Source organism: Dryobates pubescens, chromosome 9 (assembly GCF_014839835.1).
Source record: "Dryobates pubescens isolate bDryPub1 chromosome 9, bDryPub1.pri, whole genome shotgun sequence".
Lineage (NCBI taxonomy): Eukaryota > Metazoa > Chordata > Aves > Piciformes > Picidae > Dryobates > Dryobates pubescens.
The window spans coordinates 21,165,744-21,188,878 of record NC_071620.1 but is presented as its reverse complement, the minus strand read 5'-3'; the positions used below and the strand labels follow the sequence as shown (position 1 = coordinate 21,188,878).

General features: G+C 39.3%; 1 protein-coding gene across 1 annotated transcript in view; it reads right to left on the bottom strand.

Moving 5' to 3' along the window:
* Positions 1–2,272: 2,272 nt before the first annotated feature.
* The window catches only part of COBL (cordon-bleu WH2 repeat protein), a 161,778-nt gene continuing 140,915 nt past the window's right edge, over positions 2,273–23,135 (bottom strand). Inside the window, exons 12-16 of the mRNA XM_054164038.1 lie at positions 13,508–13,608; positions 10,263–12,274; positions 9,522–9,641; positions 7,129–7,380; positions 2,273–3,549 (exon numbers count right to left, since the gene is read on the bottom strand). Coding sequence (XP_054020013.1) covers positions 3,532–3,549; positions 7,129–7,380; positions 9,522–9,641; positions 10,263–12,274; positions 13,508–13,608 — 2,503 coding nt within the window. The 3' untranslated portion in view covers positions 2,273–3,531. The remainder of the gene's footprint in view (positions 3,550–7,128; positions 7,381–9,521; positions 9,642–10,262; positions 12,275–13,507; positions 13,609–23,135) is intronic.

Here is a 23,135-nt window from a genome sequence, read left to right as displayed (position 1 = left end):
ATTTAAAATTAAATGCCTAGTTGGAGTGACTTAATGCTGGCTTTATGGATGATGAATAGTCTGAGCTCAGTAAAATTAAATAAATTAACAAAAGCAGGTGAAAAAGGGGAGGGAAGACCCACAGACTTTGATATGTGAGACTAGATATTTCTAAGTCCTGAACATTGACTTAAGCCTGTACAAGGAATAAAGATGGCAATTCCAAATTCTCCATTAAATTTCCCTGGTGATACTATTTTTTGCTTCATTTCAAGACATTACTGAAAATGATAATACAAAGGACAGTATGAATCTGGCATACATCAGAGTCTTTATTCCAGGTGAACTGAGGTAAGAGCATGTAGGGAGATGTAAGGAATATGCTGGGAAAGAGGGGAGTTCACCATCCTTCTTTTAGTCCTGCAAAAAAGGAAACAAGGCTGCAGATTGTCCATCTATAAGCACCCTGAAAAGACATGTCAGGGACTACCCTTAGTGGCACAGGTATCTCCAGGCAGGCTGTGTCTGCACTAGCAAACAGTATGGACCAGTGAGAGCAGCTACACAAGTGAAAACATTTGGTGTTGAGGACACAATGTCTTTACCAGACACATTTCAAGGGTATTCTGGATAAGATAAAGCCTGGTTCCACAGACTGAATGCCAATTTGTGCCAGAGCATGTCTTCTGAATCCAGTTTCCAAGTCTTGAAGGAGGGTAAATGAAGGGATGAGGAGGCTAAGACCTTAAAAAGTGCCTGCCCGATAAGCACTAAGCCACCGATGCACGATTGCTTCCCAAATGAAGACTACTAAAGGCATTACTAGGAAGTTACATGGAATGGTCCTACCTATAAATATACTTCATTATAAGTGGCTTTGAAATAAAATCTGTTTTGTGCCACAAGATTGTGAGAAATATAGTCCAGCCAGTGCCACCACGATGAGCTAAGATACAAACTAACAAACCAGTGAAGAGAAGGACCACAGCCGCAAGGTGAGCCAAGTGGCCTTGTGTGGAGCCAAGTGTCCAAGACCTGCAGAGCCAGTGGCTATTTATTGAGGTGTATGTGAATGTTACAGTTCCACTTTCCCACAGCTTATTCCCACTAAGCCCACTGTTTTATCTTTATTTTAACAGGTATTCTTCTCCCCAGTTGCCTTCCCATCTGTTTCAAAGATGCAGCACTTTGTTATTTTTGACTCCCATCCTTTTCTCACACGGTTTGGAGGTGCACCTCCTCTTATCACCTCCAGGGCCTCAAAGACATGAAGGCCATCTAAACATTTTGTTGTCACTCTCTTTTTGGGTTCCCATAAAATTTCCTTTAACATAAGGTTAAATTAAGCTGCTTCCAGGATTTCAACAGCATTAAGAACATACACAACTGTCATCAAGAAGAAAAGGGAATGAACACCCAGTCTAACTTCCTACTGTAGACAGATGAACTCTCCCTCTGTTCTTAGCTTGAACTGTGATTGAGTCAGAGGGATTTCTTGTAAGTTTTTTGCTGTTGCAGTGAAGCTGACATCTCATATTGCAGCTGTTCTTAGTAGTTTTTTATACATGAGAATTTTATACCCAGAAATTTATCCATGAATACATCTTTTTTAAACTTTTGTTCTATACAGTGCCAGCACTCAGAAACAGAATCTTTGCACTGCAAAAAGCTGGAAGATCTTATTATCTCAAAATTCGGGTTTGGATCTCTTACACTGGAAAGTAAGTACCCATAAATCTATTACACTAAAGGGGCAGGAGTAAGGATGGACCTTCAGGCAAGACCAAGGACAAGGAGACTCACAATGAGTACCTAATCAAGGAAGCTGTGTTTGCTGCTGGTGGGACTATCTACAGCATTGAAACTTATGAGTGACTGAATACTTTCCTGTGATGGTGTTTTTAACAGGTTAATATTTCTGATCTAAAGCACACTGAGACTTTAAAAGGCAAAAGAAGGATAACTGGTCAAAAGAGGTGATCTTATTTATCCTAAGGTGTGACAGAGCATCTCGATTCTGAATGCATTAGCTTCCCTAATGAGGAAATGGATCATTATCAGAACAGTATTGTTTTAAAAGATGCACATAACTCTGGCATCTTGATTCTAGTTGGTGATTTCTACAGTGTTCCCATGTTACTGGTTTTGAGTTCTTCCCTGGCTTGAGACATTTTACTCTGACCTGAGGTACTGAACACTGCACAGTGGTTTGCTTACGTCCATCTATTGTTCTCTTCTCTTTCTGTCAATGTCAAACATTGGACTAAAAGAGTCTTTCAAAGCCATGTCAGGTTTTGACTTTGTTTTTATTCGTGGCACTAACAGACATTGGTATTTTGCAATATATAATATATGGATACATTAAATGCAGACGGCTAAAGATTCAGATACTTCCAACATTACACAGCTACACATTGAAAATTTCAGCTCCAAGGAAAAAAGAGTCTGCCATTATTCTGGTCAGTGATTACAAAAATGTAAATGTACAAACTTCCTTTCTTCAGTTTCATTACAATATAGGAAATGTGAAAAAGTGTTTTCATTTGTCCTTTTTAAGTTAATAAGTTTCAAAATATGTGCAACAATAACTACCAAAGTAGTCAACACTGGAAAGAGATGCTGCTATAAATAATTGTGAGACAACATACAACAGCCATACAAATTGGAAACAGAGGACCAACTTATGCATGACCTGAACAGGAGATGTCAAAAGTCCTGGTTGCTGATCTAAACCAACTTCACTTCATTTTGCAGTGCAGGAATGAATTCTAAACCTTGGACCTCTACTCAGTACTCTGAATCTTATTTATAGCCTTCACAGTATTTTGCAAATAAATATACTTTAAAGTGTCTCAATATTTTTAAAGTGCCATAGATGTTACTAGGGCTCAGTATATCTCTGCACAGTAGCATTCTATACATCATACCCCTTTAAGTAACTTTTTGATAGACACTGTCTGACATTCATTACTGATTACTTGCTTTCTCAGAGCTCCACCAGAAACACAAAGTTAATCTAATTTTAAAAAATGACTCCAGCCTATGACAATTCATGTTCATCATAATGTACCTTTTTGCTTTGATTGTTTTTAAGAGATCTTTATGCTGGGTTTCACCTCAATTGCTTACGGCCCTTTGCCAAATCAAATAAGAAGTAAATAATTTAAAATAGCTACGTATTTTTAACGATTTGCAATAAGTATTACTTTTCAGATAGCTAGCAAAGCCTTTTAATTTGCCCAGAAACACAATTAACACAGGACTGCATAGTGTTTATATTCTTCTTAACCTGCCAACAAGAATAGTTTATTGGCAACCTTAATTATTCAGAGGCAAAACACAATTCCTTGGCACAAAAGCTTTACGTTGGAGCAACATATTTTCCCCTTAGAACCATTATGCAGGAACACACAGAAAATTAACTACAACTTATTTTGGCTTGTAGACAGGAGAATAAACTAAACTTCTTGACATTTTTGCCACTTCAGACCGTGGATGATGATGATGTGTGCATACAGACTTAGACTTTCCAATTACCTGTTCTTTATACATTCAAATGAGCAGAGGGACCTACAATAAAGAAAAGCACGCAATCACTCAAGAGATTTTTAAATCTGTAACTCTTGACATTGTTAGCCAAACATTCTCCTGTGGGGCTGTTTTCAATCTTAGTCTCTTCATCAGCTACTTGAGACTACTTAAAGCTTACCTGCTTTTTCAAGCCGTAGTAGGAGTTGGTCTAATGAAAGGCGCTAATGTCCCCTAAAACCTCCAAACCTTAGGCACTGCAGTAGCAATTACATGATTACTGCAACATAGCTGATGTATTTTTCTGTGAACCTCCTTCATTTTGTGGGATGAACAGAAACCCAGGCTGCAAGTACACAACATCTGACAGTCAAAATCTGTTCAGTATTGGTTAGCTGTCATTGGTCATAAAAATCAATTGATTAGTACTTTGCTTCCTGACCGAATAAAGGAAACTCCCAAGGACTTTGATTCAGAAATACACTGAAACAAATGATTATCTTCCTTCCTAGTTCTCAGGTCATCCAAGCACATGCTTCATTTTAAATAGGCACACTAGGGTGCTTTTTCAAAATCAAAGTTACTGAGCTTTAATTCTATTGGAAAGATATAAATTAAGGTTACCACAAAAGCTAAACAGGAATAATTTATTTGATCAAGTCTAACTCTTCCATTTTGGCCTTGGCAACCATGGCAGAAGGTCTATTCCAGCCTCAATAATTCTGTGTAATTCTGTGAAAAATGGAGGTCACAGTAAACATTATTAGCAAGGTGAAGAGTTCAAATTAAATTTTGTATTTCAATTCAAACAGAGTAACAGCATGCAAATGACTGCCTCTCACTGTTCATGGGAACTAGAATCACTTTAAAGCTCCTTTGACTACCTGCATATCAAGCCTGGCCAACCTTTTGGTGGGGCCTCCTGCCACATTTCCAGTGTATCAAAGCCAATACCAGCTGTGGCTTTGTCTGTAATCTCTGTCACTGCACCCATTGACACTGATGACAAGACACAGTATTTCTTTATTCACAGTTATATACCTCTGATTATGTGAGAATAATAGTCCACTGCTTGAACTAAAGGTATGGAACTAGGCCATGCTTCCTAGAAGGCACTTCATGTACATAACTTGTTGGCAACCGACCTCAAATTATTGCAGTGTATAGCAGGGACTCACTGTAATGGGTGCAGTAATTACCTTACCTGGCTCCTTTGGTTGCCAACAGAGTGATACACTGCACATATCAAAAGTTCATGTGACTAAGTGCCAATGCTGAACGTTGGCATGAACGCTTGTGGGTACTGTGATGGAGTCAAATTAGTTTTTAGAACTGCAGTGAGCAAAAAGCAAAGACTGCTTAGATGCAGCTGAAGTCTTTATTGGGAAATGTGTGAAGGGTGTAGAATGTCTCTTGTATGTGCCATTAAAATGTAGTCTACAGTGACCAGTTTACAATAAGCAAAAACTTGTTTTTCAGCTGTGCAACTTGTCTTCCCCACCTTCTGCAGGCACATTTCCCTGCAATATTTCTAACAAATCCCTGGGTACAACTCTGCCTAAAGTGAGTAGATGGTATGTAAGCTAAGGCAACTTTTATAGCTTCTCTTTGTTGGGTAAGATTTATAATCCTGCATGGACTTGTGCTGCAACTATACCTACAGCTAGACATCTAACGGGTTATTTGCATGTGTAGTTATGTTTTTTTCCACAGATAATCGTGGCAAATCCCAAGGCAAGTTACACAGACACAAAAATACACATGCAAAGATACACAGAATTTCAGAAACCTAGCTAAGTTGTTCTTAATTTTCTGAGACAGAAATAGAAAGTTAAAAACTACACATAAAGATATTAAGAATGTGAAATTGTGATAAAACTTGCTTGAAACAATCTAAGGAAAAAACATCTCACTTTTAACACCAGAAGCTCAACTGGTAAATTTCTAAGACCTGAGTTTTGTTCACCAGAATTAGCAAAAGTTTGGTCTCAGATCAGCTGTTTATTTCCTAGATCAACTGATTCTCCTTTGTACAGGAGGCATACTGTGTGGCTGGGAATCATGCTCCTTGCTAGCGAGATACATTCAGCCATTCTGGTTGATGGCTTTACTTAATGCAATCTCCATGACTTGCTATTGTAGTTTGGATGTGTTAAACACCTGTCAGGTTCCTTGACAGACCCTTTTGAGAACTGAAGGAAAAGGTCTCTTCTTGCACATAGTCAGGACTTTTCCATTTTGGTAAATTCACCTGTTTTCAGTAACATGTCTGTGTCTCCATTCCCTGTAGTCCCAATGACTTTCTGGCAGGTCTCTGAACCACACTGCACTGGAGAATAACCATTTTACTGAGCAAGCCAAATTGGGCTTGGCATCCACAAGAATTTTCTTTCAGGGGTCTGTGGATAGCAATAGTGTGCAATAAAACAAAAGACATTTCTTCAAAACAAAGTAGGATTTATTTGCCACAGCAAGCACAGTACTCCAAGAAATGGATTGAAAAACAGACAGGAGACCTGTGCACACACTGTCTTACCTATACTTGGCACTTCCCTCAGGTACCTAATTTTGCACTGGTTTGTTTTGGCTGACCCAATTACAGCCTGTGTGGTGCAGACTCTGATTCTCAGCAAGGCAAGGTCAACCTGCAACAACTTCTCTTCTCCCTTCCTGCACAGTGGATCTTTTACCCTTAAAGTTCATGACTTTAGCAAACAGGGGGCTACTTTCTATTGTTAAAATTTGACTATTTTTACAATTATTTTAAAGAGGACAAGTAAGTGAGGTTAAAGCTATTTACACATCATGGCTGACATAGCTAAATCATGTGTTGAGAAAACTGCATCTGGTTTTGTATGTTCCCCGAAGTCCTTGGATCAAAGTCTATTCTTGATACTGCAATGTAATACTTGGATGACTCTGCTGAGACCAATTGACCTGCTTCATTTTACCAGAAAATGCAGTGTAACTTAAGGTTAGAAAGAACAAATGTCAATCAAAGAGATAAGTGAAGGTACTCTAAAAATCACACCCAGGCAATTGAGCCATCTGGAGATTGACTGACCCATAGCTGGCCACAGAAATGAAAGACACAGCACCCAATGAATAAAGGTAAGGTAGATGTTAGAATGACACTACGGTTGTACTGACAGCTCTCAACAGGTGCAACCAAGGTTAAGTGTCGGGAATCAAGGTCCAGAACACACTACTGAAGTTGAGAGGAGAGAGTACTTATTTCTAAATTTTCTAAGTTTTCTTCAAGGTTAGATACCTAATCTTTCTTAGGTTCACCTTGCCCAAAGCACACCTAGTGGTATTGCAGATTCACAAGAATGGAAAGCGCATGAAAATGCTTTCTGGTATTATATTAATGCTCTTGATGTTCTCTTAAAAAAAGTACATTACTGCCTATTCATATGGGCTGCATATATGCACAGGCACGTTTCAGTTTTAATATTAAGTTTGAAATACACTCCTTGTGTTTGATTCAGTTAAACACTGCACGTGTCTTCTTCTGATGGAATAAAGAAATGTGCGGTTAGAATAGCTTAGAAATGTCTCTCACAGTACAGCAGACACAGGTTGCTTCATCCACAATAAAATATATAAAAGTACCTTTACCTTTCTCAATTTTGCTGCTCCAGCACCAGAGCGAATGGCCTCCATTAGGGCTTGCCTTGCATCTACTGGGTAATCAGGAACCATGGCAGAGGACTTAGGGGCTGCTGCTGACAGCTGAGGGGGAGGTGGTGGTGGCGGCTGGGCAGGGGAAGGTGGGATACAAAGCTGCTCTTCCTGAGGGTCTTCTGCCTTCTGCAAGGACAGTTCTGCATTCCTAAAACTCTGCAGCTCTTCAGAGGCCAATGAAGAGATCTGCTCATGATGCAATTGAAGGGAGGTGATTAATATCAAGCAGGACTAAACTGTAATTATTTGACATTTGATACACTTTCAGTACCCTGATTTTACTTTGCTTGAATGATGTAAAACACATAGAACTTTTGTGTGCTCATGGAGTTGAACATCTGTTACTATTCACTCACATCACTCAGCTGGGCTGATTACTAGCATCAAGTATTTGGCATTGTCTCAGAAAGGCACTCATTATTTATTGCAAGCTCCAGTATCCTTTAACTCTTCTTGGCACATAAGGTAAGAGACTTGGTGTTTATTTGGAAACAACAACAAAGGTTTTGGAATCTGGAACATTTAAGAAGGCTGCAGTAGCCACCCAGGAATCTCATTCCTTTTTGCAGTCTAGGCTGCACATAAATAATCTCAGATGACAGAGAGGCTCTTCTAGTCCTCAACTGTGAGACATGGCTGCTATGAAAAAATTGCCATTAGAGCTAATGGGGGGGGGGGGGGGTGTTGGTGGTTTTTGTTGTTGTTGGTTTTGTGGGGTTTTGTGGGTTCTTTTTTTAAGACCAGAGAGATATGTGAAAGCACTGAGAACAAAACAAATGGTTTGCTCTTCCAAGTCTGCTTCTGTGGAATTTCTGAAACTAAAATTTCTTCACAAATTATCAGCTTGGAAACTCATCCTATTTTAAATGCATGCAGGTGGAGAAGGGAATCTTTCAGACTAAGCCAGCTTTTCTGTCAACTGTTTAGCAAGTATTTTTGCCATTAATAACGTTACTAGTAATAATCATAGTAACTTATTAGTAATTAAAACGATTCAGTGATTATTAGGAAATTCGGTATCGTGCCAAATGGGAGCTTTTCAAGAAGTATCAGCATTCCTTTCTCAGAGAAAATGAGGCACAAAACTTCTGTAGTGAAAAATAAAAGCATTCATCTCCCATCAAATCTAATTCACATTTAGAGAGCTCCTATATTCTATTACTTTGTTAAACACAAGCACACACATACATACATACAATATATTGGAATAATGTCATGTCAGATAAAAAAAGGGAACATTTGAGATAACATGAAAGTGACAGCCCATACATTGTAGCACATCTACACCTTACCCTGTACACGTACAAACATAGTAATTTAACTAGCACAGGTGACATGGTGTGAAAAAGAAATGTACCCTTTTTAGGCAACTTCCTTTAAAAGCTACTCTGTTGGAGGAGGGTATTCCAAAAAGTCTGTGATAATACACCACCACTTCATTGTCAGAGCCTTTTTTCCCCCCAAATGTACATTTGTTCAAATGAATGCAGAATGCAGTTATGTATGAAGATGGCTGCTGCCTAGGCTCAGAGGAAGGCACTTTTAGGCTCACAGGAAGCTGTATCCTACATGCAGCAATGGCAGTAAGATATCTGAGGGATGAAAGTAATTTCCTAACACAGGCAAGAGATCTTTTCTATTTAATGCCAGCTACCTGGGTATGTGATATGGCCTGAGTCAGTACACAAGGGAAATGTGAAGCTCCTTGCCAAATACACATCTTCGGCAGGATTAGTATACTGGGTTAAAAACCTCTAAAGCTTCAATTCAGCTTTTGCTTTTAGGAATAAGTGATGCTTTAATGATTAAGTAAATCTATCAGACAGAAGGAACCATCCAGCTGTGGTGAAAGTGGATGTTCCATCAACATCAATTACTGGCATAGAACTTGTGTGCACCAGCTCATGTTAACAGCTAAACAGCATGCATGATGAAGCCCTAGTGTGTTTTCAGGTAACTGTGAACGAATGTAATGTAAATATAGTAATCTAACTGCATACTCCTAAAGTACAAGACCCACCCCCACCTAAATGTGAAAATGGTGAACATTTGACGTATACTCCCTGGAACTAATTCAGATTTCTATGTGCTTCTTGATCAGCTAAGAGTACCTCCTTTGAAAGACTGTTAAGTTTTATAGCAGAGGATAGGATCAGACCTGCTATGACATCTGTGTAAGCTGGATCTCGTCTTTGGTCATGTTATTTCCCCCTCAATATTCTCTTTGCAGCACACTGTTTAGTTTGTTTGGTATCAGGGTTTATTCAAAACTTCCATCAGGAACAGACTACACAGAAAAAAGACCACCAACCATTTTGATTTCTTACCTTTTTCAGCTTTGAGGCACCACTGTGGCCTCTAATTGCTGCTAGAAGGGCTGAGCGCTCATTCTCTGGCTCAGCATACGAAAGTTTCCTGTAATTGCCATTTAGTGCACCGTCTGAAACCTAGAATATGGAAAGAATAAACTTCACATTGTTACTAGGCATTTACTTAGTGGTAGTTGGGAAACACTATTAACAGTATTTTTGACACTTGTGCAAGCTATGGAGACTAATCTGTCTTCTTTCACGCCTGCTTTTACAACCCTCACACTGAGCAGTGAGGGTATGTGTAGACAATAACACTGTACTTAGAGATGCCATCTCATATCATCTGAGCATGAAGTCAGTGGAAAACTAGTATCACCTCGTATACAAAACGCAGGGCTTTCTCTTTCTTTCATTTCAGGTATTTACAGGTTTACTCAGCGCTGTGTGTTCCTGGTTTTATGCAGCACACTGAAATGTGAGTTTGGCTCTCATGCTGACCTCAATTACCTCTCCTTCAAGCTGTGTCTCTGCACCCTCTGTCTCTTCTAGCTAGTGCAGCAGCAGTGGTGTTGTATTATGTACAGGATGTGAAGAATAAGCAGAGGCTTTGGTCTGTATTTTACCATTATAAATTTTTCAAATGCCTTGTATACTCCAGCTCACCAGAAACTGTACCAATTATAAAACCTCTGCTGTCTGACAGGATGAATAGAGGGCTCTGCAGTCCAAACAAGCTAAAAAAGGTCTCCACTTTACCTTTCTGAGTTTATCTTTTCCCCCTCCTGTTTGAATGGCTTCCATTAGGGCACTGTGCAGTGATGTGTCTTTTGGAACTGGTTTTTGGGTGACAGGTTTGAACTTCTTCTTTGGTCCAAAGATATTGGTCTGTACATTAACATCCAGTTCATTGATAGCATTACTCTCTGAATCACGTTTTTCTTCCAGTTCCGACCCCGTGTTTGCTGCTGCACCATCTAGCTCAGGTGAAGCCTTTAGCAAACTAACTTGTACACCATTAGCAGGAGGCCATTTGGTGACTCGCAAAGGTGTACTGAAAGAAGATACAACTCCTTGGAGATCAGGAGACTTAAGAGATGAGGCTGAAGTAGTATGGGTTGAAGTCTCACATTTCTGGTCAAGAGAAAGATGTGTCTTTTTCTCAGCTATACTTTGTTTTCTGTTTAAACCATTATCATCTTCTGCAATGTTGTTATCCTTGGAAGAGGATTTAATAAGTGGGACACACTTATAGAAACTCAGAGACGTTGCTTGATTTGGTGACCTGGTGTTAACTACTTTGTTTTCCATGCCAGAACTATCACCAGGTGTAAACCTGTGTGATGCTTTCTGACTGCAAGTAAAAATACTTGAAAGCGTTTCTCTTGTTTCTGCTGATTCTGTGTCCACAGGGCTATATTTGGCTATGGCAATACATCTTTTGGGTGAAATTTCTGCTTCATTTTTAACCTCTCCTGCCCCTTGCTTATTTTCATCTTTCTCGTGATATTCCATAGGGTCACACTTAAAGGTAGTTGCATTGATGTGTCTTACAATGGCAGAGGCAACATACTGACTTGAAGTTCTTCTATGTGGCTTTATAAATGGAAGCTCCAGCTTGTCCTTATTCATGGTTGGGGCCACTAATGGTGTTAGCTGAGACTGTACAACTGAAAGAGGTGGTTTGGTCCTTTCATTCTCTGACTGTCTTTCAGCTACCTGAGTGGTAACAAATGGTGGTGCTACAGGTTTTGGAGCTGCAAGACAGACCGGTTTGTGTTCATGTTTTATAGTAAAAGGCTTAGAGTTTGTGGCAACTGCTGACTTTTTAGGCAGATGCTCAGCAGAGTCATCACTTTGCTTTTCTGTAGAACTTGACCTCCAGAATGCCTTCACTTTCCCAAGACAAATTTCCTCACTTTCATCACCATAGGTACCTGGTATGTGCTTACTGATATCAGAGTTAGGGCATATAAGGTTGCCTAGTTCATCTATCTTAATGGCACCAGTGGAAAGTGAAACTCCTCTATCAAAATGTTTTACTTCAGGTTTGGGAGGGACAACTTTAAAAGTTGTCAAACCCATTTTAGGTTCATAGTTTGTTGCTGAGTTCTGGGCACGGTGATACCATGTGGATGTTGATGGAACGTCTTCTACTTCATTTTTTTTTGCTGGTGGCCATTTGATTTCTAATTCTGATTTACTTTTTTTCAGAGATCTTTCCCTGTTACTACTTTCATTAAGTGGATTTATCTTCTCTTTTGCTGTACTGATTTCAGCTGTGACCTTGGAGTGAGATGGACTCAGCTTAGACTTGCATTCCTCAGACTTGACACCATGCTTGTGTGGTATTTCCAGTCTGAAGCTCTTTTCACTTCTTTTTTCAAAAGAGGATGTGAGAGACTCAAACATATCTCTCCTCTGTTCCACAGGCAAGAGGCTGAATTCATTTTCAGATGGGTGCTGATATATTAAGTCCTTGGAAATGCATAGAGCTCCACCATCTGTGTGTCCCTTATCAAAGGAACCTGCATTGTTGTTTTTATTTGTAAAGTTCCCTGTAATAACAGAGTCAGCCAAGATGTTTTGTGACAATCTTGTCTCTGCCTCTTCACTTCCAGCAGAGTTAGAGGTGCTAACTTCCGGAGCATCATCTATGACTGTTACTGGAACAGAAATGGTAATATCTTGGGTAGCCTCGACTTTTGTTGTATGTGGCCTCCACATTTCATCGATGTACTCAGAGTCAGAGTTGCTTATACCCTCCACTGCTGCAAATACACAAACAACATTACATGTAGGCAGTATTTAGGCAATATAACTTGAAATTTCACAAACAGCCAGTACAAGCTTAAATGGATCAGATTTCATTAAAACTAACAAAAATATATTAATGCCTGTATTACAGAAAGGACAGATCTGAATCCTTTTTATTGTCTGGTTGCTGATTAAGATCAGCCAAATAGTTCTCCAGTCGTCTTGCTTCAGCCAGTGGGAAACACACAAATGCAGCTGAAAGCAGAATTTAATCTATTGTTCATTCCTTATCTTTGACTAACTTCTTTCAGTGATAAGTATTTCACCACATGACTCCAAAGGAGAAATGTTTCTGAGAAACAGTGAGCAACTACAAATTACGTTTCCCAGACCTGGTTAGTAATAACAGTCCAGCTGAAGGATTTCCTTGAGCAAGCAAACAAAGAAACAGTACTTGTGTTTTTTCTCCATTCTTCTCACCCTTCTTTACCAGTGACTCTAGAAAGCCTCACTGTGCAAGAAGCTTAACTCTGCTCTCAAATTTGCTGATATAAATCAAGGGTTACAACACGGAAGCTAAGAAACTGCAATGTGAGAGAACTCATAGAAATTGAATCACACTTAAGTCCAGCACAAAAGTACTAAAGTAAAGTTCAGAAGTTTAAGAGAAGTATTCAAGATCATTTGGTGACAAACCATTAACTGAGAAATACTTTTATCACAGTAGGAAAAAGAGGGGCGCATGGTGACATTTTTCTCTTCTGTTTCTTTTCACCTTTTCTGATTTTTATCTTTAAAATGTTTCTAACAGAGGAGGCAGTGGGTACAAAAATGTCTCCCACTTCATTATGACAAAATCCACATCAGAAACATTGTTAATTAAACGCAGGGATGAATTTGGTTTGATAAATTGATTTTGCTTCGCTGAAGACAGTGAAACTATACCAACCCTGGACTACAAAACATGCCTATAAACTGCTGTTCAACTCTTTTTGCTAGCAGACACTGAAATAAAATGACAATCTGATAAGTAGCTTGAAAAATATTCAGTGTGAGTCTATAAAGAGCAGCTGCTCCTGAAGCATAGGGAAAGCAACTACTTTGGGTGGACCACAGTTTGTCTCAGACCTGTGAGTTGTTCCCTACAATCCAAGTGAGAAATGTGCAGATGTCTCAGAGTACAGTTTGAGTCTGCAACTCCTGGCTATGCCTCTCTTTCGTACTTCAGAAGTTACATACTTCCATACCTTCTAACTCCTCGTCCAGGTCAGCCAAAGTCTGCTGGAGTTGTGCAGCAATGAACATAGCTCCATTCTCATGCTCAGCCGAAGCCCTTTCTTCATCTCTCCTGATAAATGGAAGTGAAAAAGGTTGGGTATCCTCTTGTGGTTGGGGGTTTTTTTGACTTTGTACTGTTGCTCTGAAACACAATAGCATTTCAGCCCTTTTGGTTGCACTGGAATTGGGAAACTCCTCTCCCAAAGTATGAAAAATACAGGGTATCTGTTGCCTGAGTATACTCAGTGTGCAGATGATCAAAAGACTAGGACTAATAAAGCCTGTCACAAAGAAATGGTCTGGCTTCAGTGTGAAGTACTCATTTCAGCTGGCTTACAGAAAAGCAGCACATGCCAAGGCAAAGGTTTTGCACATCCATACAATTTTAAAGCAGACCCCTAGCCGTTCTGTGCATCCACTGTACCAATATATCTGCTCCTTAATTAAATAAAACTTGCATGGTAATGAAAAATAAACACAGCTAAGTACTGCTAGATAATCACTTTGCATCCTGAGGAGAGGGAGGGGAGGAGGAAAGAGAAACTAATCCCTTGAGAGATGTGTCTAATGGAAATACATTGAAGAGTCCTGATTTTGCCAAAAAATAACTTCCTGGATTTTGATGAACTTGTACAAAGATCTAAAACAAGTTGGAAATCAAAATGGTGCCAAGTGTTGTCCAGACCTTCTGTTTCCTGGGAAGAAAAATCTTGACCAGCAAAGCTTTTTTATCTAAATCACTGAAATTAGGTTTTCACATTGGACAATTAATTTTTTCCATCTCCCTGTTCCTCCTGTTCCTTCCTGTGAAGACACAGTTGTCTGTGGCACTGTATCTAAGTTTTGCTTTGTGATTAGCCTATTGAAAAAGTAATTCTCCAGCTACACTGAAACTGACTCTGATCGGGTGAAGCAGATTTGCTCTTTTCAAGATGAAACCCTTCGTAGCACAAATATTGTAACAGACAATGCATTTTTTGTTGTTGTTTACCTAACCTTACCTGAAAAATGTAATCTCTGCTGCCCTTCAAGACAACAACCTGAAAAAAATTTCAAGGCTATTCTCTGACAGTGAACCCTGACAATGTACCTTCATTTTTTGCCATTTTATTGTCTGATTTTTTTGTGGTTTTGCTAATAGCAGGAGCAACTGAAACTACATGCTGAAGCATCAGGTATTCCATTTTACTTTATTTATTTAGTTAGCATTCATCTCTCCCTTCTGTATGTCTTTGCAGTAGCCCTAGAGCCTAATTAAGATACTTGCACCTAAACTGTCTTGCATTTACAAAGCTCCATTTACGGATGTGGGATCAATAAAAACAACGAAATGCACCTGCAAGGAAACCTTTTTTCCACATACACATCCTTGTGTATTTGAACATAAAGATGCAATGAATTCAAGATGGCAAGGCTACATACATGTGCTGAAGTGGTTTCCTGACTTGGAATCTAAGACAGAAACCTGTATTGGTTATTTAAGTACAGCAGAAGAGACACAGTGCTCTGCAACTGGACACAACTTCTTCCAGCATTTGCCATTGACCTGAGCTTCAAAACACCCTGAAATACCCCCAGAAGCCCATGTGAACTGGTGATGTTGAGGCTCAGCACCCACATTACAAGAGTCATGGTAAACTGAGTTCTCTCCGATGGATTAAGAGAAAGATGGCACAAATCAGCCAAAGTCTTCAGCAGAGGCAACTGCTAAGACTGCAGTTCTACTGGATCACGAAGCAGAGACACAGACAAATGAATGAGATTACTCACTTTGAGCAATATGACCCAAAAAATTTTAAATTACTGTGGCATTCAAACTGGGAGAGGAGACTGGCAAACAAAATTCTCAACTTGAAGGTGGCAGAAAGAATGAACTGACTGAATTTCATTTTGGTTTTGCAGTGGAAAGGTTTACAAAATTAGTAAAATTGCTCTCTTCTGAGTACATTTTAGAGCAATTTATTTGCAAACTCAGATGCAGCATTTTTGACGGGAGAATTATTCAAACTGTGCACCAAGTAAGCAACAGGGCTGTCCAGCGTGGAAGGAAAATATTGCTTTCTTCTTTACAAAGCTGGTCCTGCAGGATAGCTGTACACAGCTGGAAGTAAATTACTGACACACACTGAGAGTCCTTCTCTAAGCCACTGCAAAGAAACTGTTTCCAAAATACTTCAAGAGAAATGTATAAACCTGTGTCTATCATAGAGTAAGACCTAATTTCACAAAGGCCATGTCAGCTCACTACCTTTTTGGTTCTTGCCAGTTGCTTGACTGTTCTACAATACAGCAAAATCTGTATCATTAAGACTGTCTGTGCTAGGCTTCCTCCAGCAAATAACAGGAATTATTTGCTTGATAATTTTATGAGCAATTTAACCAGGAAGACAGATTTGTGACTGAAGCAGGGATTCCTGTACTCCACACATGCAGTGTAGGTCTGTTGCACTGACTACTGCTCCAACATAAACCAATAGACATCTTTTCCCCAGTAACTCCTTATAGGGCACCATGCACCACCAGTCAGCAGATATCCCTTTCATTCTTCTCTGTATACTTATACAGTGGCTATACATACTTTGCCTCTCAATCTCTGCTTCAACCTCCTTATCAAGACAACTGGGATAATAATATTCAGTTCACAGAAGTTTTCTAAAGGAAAGAGAACAATGCAGTGAAAATTAAAGGATTCCAGTTTGCTTTCAGAGATGAAGCTGCAGAAAAAGCACATCTTTTCTGTTGCATTTCCAAATTCCTACAAGACCTATTGTTCAGTTCATCACCTACAAAGCAAGACAGAAGGCACAGATTAATCACAGGGCTTCTCTGGAAATTTCTAGCATTGAGAATTTAAAATATGATACGTGGTTGGTAAGGTGACGATGTGGCAGTTTCCAGTAGCTCACAGGATTTATAAATATGCCTAAGAAAATTCTCACAACAGTACTTGGGAAAGGAAAACAAAAGGGTCTCTAATTTCTTTCTTTCTTTTTTTCCCTTTTCCTTTTTTTTTTTTTTCCATAGCCTTCTTCCCTTCTAACTCCACACACTTTTCTTTTGTTGACAGTTCTGTTTTGGCCAGAATCCAAGAAAAATATCACTTATTCCGTTACCATGTTTTACATTCTGGATAAACATTACCAGTGGCATTTTCTCACACAAACTTTTTTTGGCTCGAAGAACTTGATAACCTTTATGTTGCCTTTCTGGTAAAACATGAGGTGCTAAAAATACCGTGCTGGTGCACATTTCACCCAAGCTCAAAATGGCAAGTGTGCAGGGTTCCTGGAAGCCTGTGCACTTACTACTTATGTAGATGAGCATAGATCTGTACAAGAGCACAGAATGGAGCAAAGTGACTACTGAAAAACAGCCTCTACTGTTCTGCTGAGCTTAGGCTACAATGCATAATTACTCCTCAGCAGTCATTTGCACAGTTGGAGACAATATGAAATTTAGAGCAGCATTTTGTCAAGTCAGTGCCATAGGAGACAGACATTTATGACAATATCTACAGTCTAAGAAAAAGAGAAAATTCTCCAATAAACCTAGCTGGAAATGCTGCATTAGAAAGCAAATCAGACCGGTAGCAAGACAATGGATATGCAATGACAGAAGCCGTAATTTTGTTATAGTTAGGGCAGCTTTACCTATGGGTTGGTGAATGATAAAACTAACTCAAGAACTCCTGAGAGTTCTGGTGAGCCGCATGTATGGCACCAGAGGTAGAGGACACTACTGCTTCTGTAACCATTTAAATACGACATAGACCTACACAAACTGCAGAGATGGGACTGAGTAAGAGATTCAGTTATCTAAACTCAGGCACTTGGTGCCACCTGAAACACTGCAGGATATTACAGACATCTGTTTGGAGCTGGCAGACATGATATGGAAGACAGGGAAACCCATGTCCTGCTGGAGTGGCAGTATAAATCAAGAATAAATGGTAGGAGATAGCTCTCAGATGAACTGAATATGACCTGAAAATCTCGCTCCTTTTGCACTGTTTGCCTCATCAGAAGACTCGAGAACATGGCTTCTGAGAATTTGTTAGTAGCTGGGGAGGGAAGACAGAGTCATTGCAAATCAAAGTCACATCCAGACAGGTATGTTGTGCAGTAGCACATGCAGGGATGGAGTGAATATAAGGTAGTTCAGTGGATGTTCTCAAATGTCTTAGGCAGCTAACAGGGACTGAATGACATAGAAAGCAGATACAGTTACTCCGGACTGGATGTTGGAACACCTGGGTTCCTTTCCCAGCTCTGATAGTCTTCTCAGTATGATTCTGGGGAATTACATTAACTCATCTGCATGTCTCCACATTTTTCCTCTTCAAAATGAATCCACAATATTATCTCCTTACACAAACACTGGAAACACTCCTATTTTGAGTATATATCAAGTGTTAGAGAAGAGACTGATGATGACCAATTTTAAGTTGCAGAATGTATGGCTAAAGCTTTATGAATACAATTTGCTTTCAGCTCATCCAGAAAGATGGCATTAAGTAAACTCAAGGTGTTTGTACACACATTGTTTTTAAGTGATAAAGCAAAGTAACCCTTAAAAAGTGAAGGCAGCAGTTCACAAAATCTTAGGGACCATCTTTCCAGTTTTAATACTTAGGGTAGATGACTTTTTTTTCCTATTTACTTCCAAGGAAGGAATATAACAGCAGCAGGAAAGCAGTTAGTATAAGTAGTGGACACTTAAGCTACGACCTGACCAGTGCTATTTTCCATTTCTGCTGCCTCCTGTGAACTTCAGCATACAGATTTAATGTTCAAATGACCAAAGAATGTCAAAGTGCAAAATATATAGAATGCACAGCCAATTTAAGAAGGAATGGTTAGATAGCAAAGTCACCACTTATCTTTGATAGAGATTTCTGAAAGTGGCAGGCAACTAGGAAAAGGGAAAAGCACATGGTCATGCCCTGTTGAATGTCAGATAACCTTATTTTTTATGTTCTTCAATGAGTGATGAAAAAAGCTGTGTATATGTCCTGTGAACAAGGTACAGGTAACATTTCTGCTTCAAATCTTTTGGTTTGTGCCCTGTTTCTAATTCTGTGGGGCTGCATCAAACTTAGAAAAGTCTTTGGACTAGATTTATATCTGTGACGAATAAAAATCATCAGAGATTGAATTAAACTATCTTCCAGTCATAGAACATGAAGGTCCAGAAGTGCCTTCAGCCATAAATATCACCTAATCATAATAAAGAATTTGCAAATATAGATGACAGCAGTAGTTGGGTTTATGGTCCTTTTACAGTCCTCCTCCAAGGTTACTGGGTCAAAAATCTGAACAAAAAGCAAAAGAAAATGCTTATCATTTTGTCGCTTAATGCTAGAAATCTCTAAGCTTGTTACATACCATGATGACTTAAGCTTCCAGAGTCCCCCAACATATGTTGGTCCCAGGGTCCTGCTGCACAAGCAGCAGCTTGTAGTTGCTATACAGCTGGAAGCATGCCCCTGCTCCCCCCCTCCTCACACAAGCTTCTGGCAACAGCTTCTCAATTGGAAAGCCTGCAGGCAGACAGTGTTGGCAGAAATAGTCAGGAAAGTGGACTAGCATGATTTAAATATTAATAAAACCAGGTCACCTGTGCAATATAACATTGTAAGTGGAAAGATGGCACAGTAAAGCAAAGTAACTTCTCTTGCTTTACACAGAAAACTAAGAAACAGAGCCTTCTCTCCTGGAAGCCAGCACTGCATCTTTAGCAATCCAATCCTTTTCCTAACATGTAAAATATTCTACAGCTCCAGAGTATGCAGCATTTTTCCAGAGGATGAGTGTAACAGAAAGGTTAATCTGGATTCTTGCTCTACAACGACTGTGAGGATCTATTGCTTAACCATATAATTAATACCTTCCTTCCACAAAGATCTGCCAGCAAAAAACTGCATGAGAGTATCCAAATTTGAAGAGATTTGTGGAACGGAGGGAAAGCCAAAGATAAAGAAGGAAATTAGCAAAACCATGTAAGAAGCAGAGGCTTGCAAATACGTCAGACATCTGGGCCTTAATGAAGTAATTTTTCATCCCTGAAATGCTCCCTGTCACTTTAATGCTTTCTCTGTTTTCCTCCATGCCCCTTAAAACTATATTTGTTTTCAAAAAAGTAAAATGTGTTTACCCAAGCAAAATAAAACCTATCCTACAAAGAAGTAACAAAATGCAAATCTCCCTTATTTCTCAGCGGTAATGACAAATGGCATTTAATTATATGGAAGGTGTATGTGTGCAAAGAGGCTTATGTAATACATACAATGCTATTTTTCATTACAGTTTTTCTCCTTCCTTTCTCTCTGCCTTCTGCCATCCATCATTGTATTTTTATTTCCTTTGATCAGCTTCACTGCTGAATTCTTTCCAGATCTCGACTTCTCTTTCCCTCCTGTTCTTCCCAAGTGGAATACAAAACCTTGTAACATTTGAATTTGAATGGGCTGAAAATGAAGCAGAATAAGTTCACCCACCCCTATGCTTTCAAGCTTTTGTTTCAAACTCATCAAAACCCTAACAGTTTTGTAGCAAAGAGCAAGTATTTCTCGGGCTGGTAACAAAAAGAACTGTTCTCCTCCTAGTAGCTTCAACTACCCCAACCACAGCCAAAAGTAACAAATTCTTCCAAGAGAAAGGGAGGAAATGGGATTAGCCCAGGTCCAGACCCACAGCATGAACTGATCTCAGGAGGGTTTCCCCACCCCCACCCTATACCCTCCACTAGCTGTATGTGAAAAAAAATACTCCTCTCATGGCTACTGAAACAGAACCACAAAAGAGGAAAAAATCCCTTTCAGACCTCTGGAAGGTATTTCATCCTTTTGTCCCAAATAAATCTGCATTTATTTTAGCTTTATAACTGCTAAGTTCCCTTTATTTTTTAAAAGATATTTTAAAAATATTTTTTAAAAACATGTTTTAATACATTTAAAACCTTTCCTAAATGACAAAAGTGTTGCATTATAAAACATTTTTCCTGCCCTGAGAGGCTGGAGGAACCACTCTTAAGACCCCTTCTAAAAAACCCAGTACCAGCTGCTTATAACTTGGGAGAAATTACACGTCATTGCTAGGGGGGAGTTCAAATGTGATCATTTGTATCATGCCCATGATCATTCTATTATTTTAGTTCAGCCACAATGGTTAAATGCCTTTCAAGAACAGACTTTGGAGAAAAAGGAGAGCTGCATTCTGATACATGAGATGCTTTTTAATGCTCAGTCCTCTGAGCATTAAACTTACCTGCGTGGTACATGGATACTGGTGTGATGAGTAAGATAAAAACAGTGAAAGGAAATTAAATGGTTCTGTCTCCAGAAGAGAATGCGAGCTGAGAGGGAATGCTGCTCTACTTGTTTTAGTAATTGTGCTCTAAAACAAAGAAATACAACTAACTAGAGACTGTATCATATTGTACAAAATGGGGTGGGAATTAGGGCTGAAAGGGGGAAGCTAGGGTTACAAAGACAGCTTCAATGTTAACGTTACCTAACCTTGACCGTGTGACCTAGTATCTCTAATAATATTATTTTAACATAATTTTTCATGTGTAATTATTTATAAAGCTCCAGACAGTAGGTGTGCATGCTGCTTTATAGGCATATAAAATTGTCTGATCCCTGCCCCTAGGAGCTTGCGTGATGACACCACACAAGGGATGGGAAAGGAGGGGGTATGGGAGGACAGAGTTGCAACACTGTGAGATCATGAGATGTACTTACTGCTACATAAGCAACATTTCAGGTTGTCTGTGGTTTTCTTGTTACTCATTTAACACTATATATTAAAATTTGGTGAACAGATACACAACACAAAGAAATCAACCATAAGGAAGGACAGGAAGAAAGAGAACTATGTAGTACAGTGTTCAGCGTCAGCAGTTAATACTAAAACATTCACAGTCAAATGTTGCATGTAGTCAATTATTTATACAGGGTTAACCCTTGGCACCTCCAGCTGAGGTCTGGATTCTGCTCCACCAGGCACTGTACAAACATATCATGAGATATGACAGCTGTGTTATAGTTTTTATGGTAAAAAAACAGCCAGTGGCTGAAAGGGATATCCAAGGTAGAGAGACAAAGATGGTCTAATAGGTTAGAAGTAGAGCCAAGGGTAGAAGCAGAGTGTTTTGTCATTTGATTTCTGTCATTTGTCATTTGATTTTGATACTCTCTATGCCAATTAAGATGTGTATTTGGATTAAGATTGCTTGAACAAGAATCACACCACCACCACCACCCCTGACCCTTGCGAGAAAAAACAGAGTGCACTTGCAAATTACTCTCAAGTAAAACAAAACCATGGAAGAAAAATATAAAATTGGAAACCCTGGAACCTGGGGACCTTCCTTTAGGCATCTCTGTTTCTGTGCTCTAGGAACTGAAGGAGACTTGAGTTCTGCTGTGGTTGTTATTTCTGTGTGTGCAAAGCCATTTCTGACCTGGCTGTACCGCTTAGGCTGCTTTGTGCACACAAACCTATTGCATGCTGAAGGCTGTATCCTTAAATGCTCATGATTTTCCTCAGCCTCAGCAGCAGATGAGGTGCAGCCCCTATGGGGCTACACAGAGACTAGGCCACCCAGTAAACAATTCCAGAAATTCTACAAAACATTAATTTAAAACTAAACAAGCAATTAACCAAAGAAGGCAACATGGCAAAATACTGTTGATCTCTTGGAGCACAGGCTAAGCCTCTGGACCAAACCTCACTAAAAACTCTGGAACTGATTCCACTCTTTGCTGCAGTTCTTTGCAGAGGATGTGCAAAATACCACTCAGACCTTCTTTATAGCCCTTCACACTTCAAACATAATTTGCTTCTGCTTTTAGGGTAATTTTCACAGCCCAGAGAGTACAAAATGATCTGAGTATTGAGCTTTACAAATTCCTAAGTCCAAGCTTCAGCTTTACAATTTAAAAGAGCTAAATATTTCCATTATTTTCATTAACATTTTCCCCCCAAGCCTTGGCCAAACTAATCACTAAATGAAATTTCTAGCTTCAGTGGAGCTTAGACTCAAGGAGAACTTGGATCCACTGCTGCTAAACACTTTTTCTTTGCAGTAGCAACATGCTCCCACAATTTCTTTGCTCTTACCTTCATTTTGGTACAGGGACCAGAAGAAGATAAATAAGAATGAATAAACTCTGTATAAAATCTTCATTCAAGTTTTGTAGCTTATGAAACATATTTAAAACTCAGTACAGCTTGGTATCAATTATCCACATGAACTTGAAAATTTAGGAGGCTGCTTTGGTCCTGAAAGTCGTCTGTTCACCACAAGAACTGCATACAACCCCAGAGCTCCTAACCAGTTTTGGGGTGGCAGCTGTTCTGACAGTGGAAGTTGAAACTGATGTTCTCCAGATTTGGCTGTATGCAAAACTCTACTCAAAACTTACTCACATCTCACTAAATCAAGAATTTCAAACAAATAGGTTTAAAAAAAAATAAATCTTATTTTTTCCTTCACTCTCTCTACACTCAGGATTTGGCTTTTGAAAACTTAAACAAGTTACCCTCAAAAGGTTTTAGAGGAGCACAATTTTTAAAGCTGGTTTGTTTACAA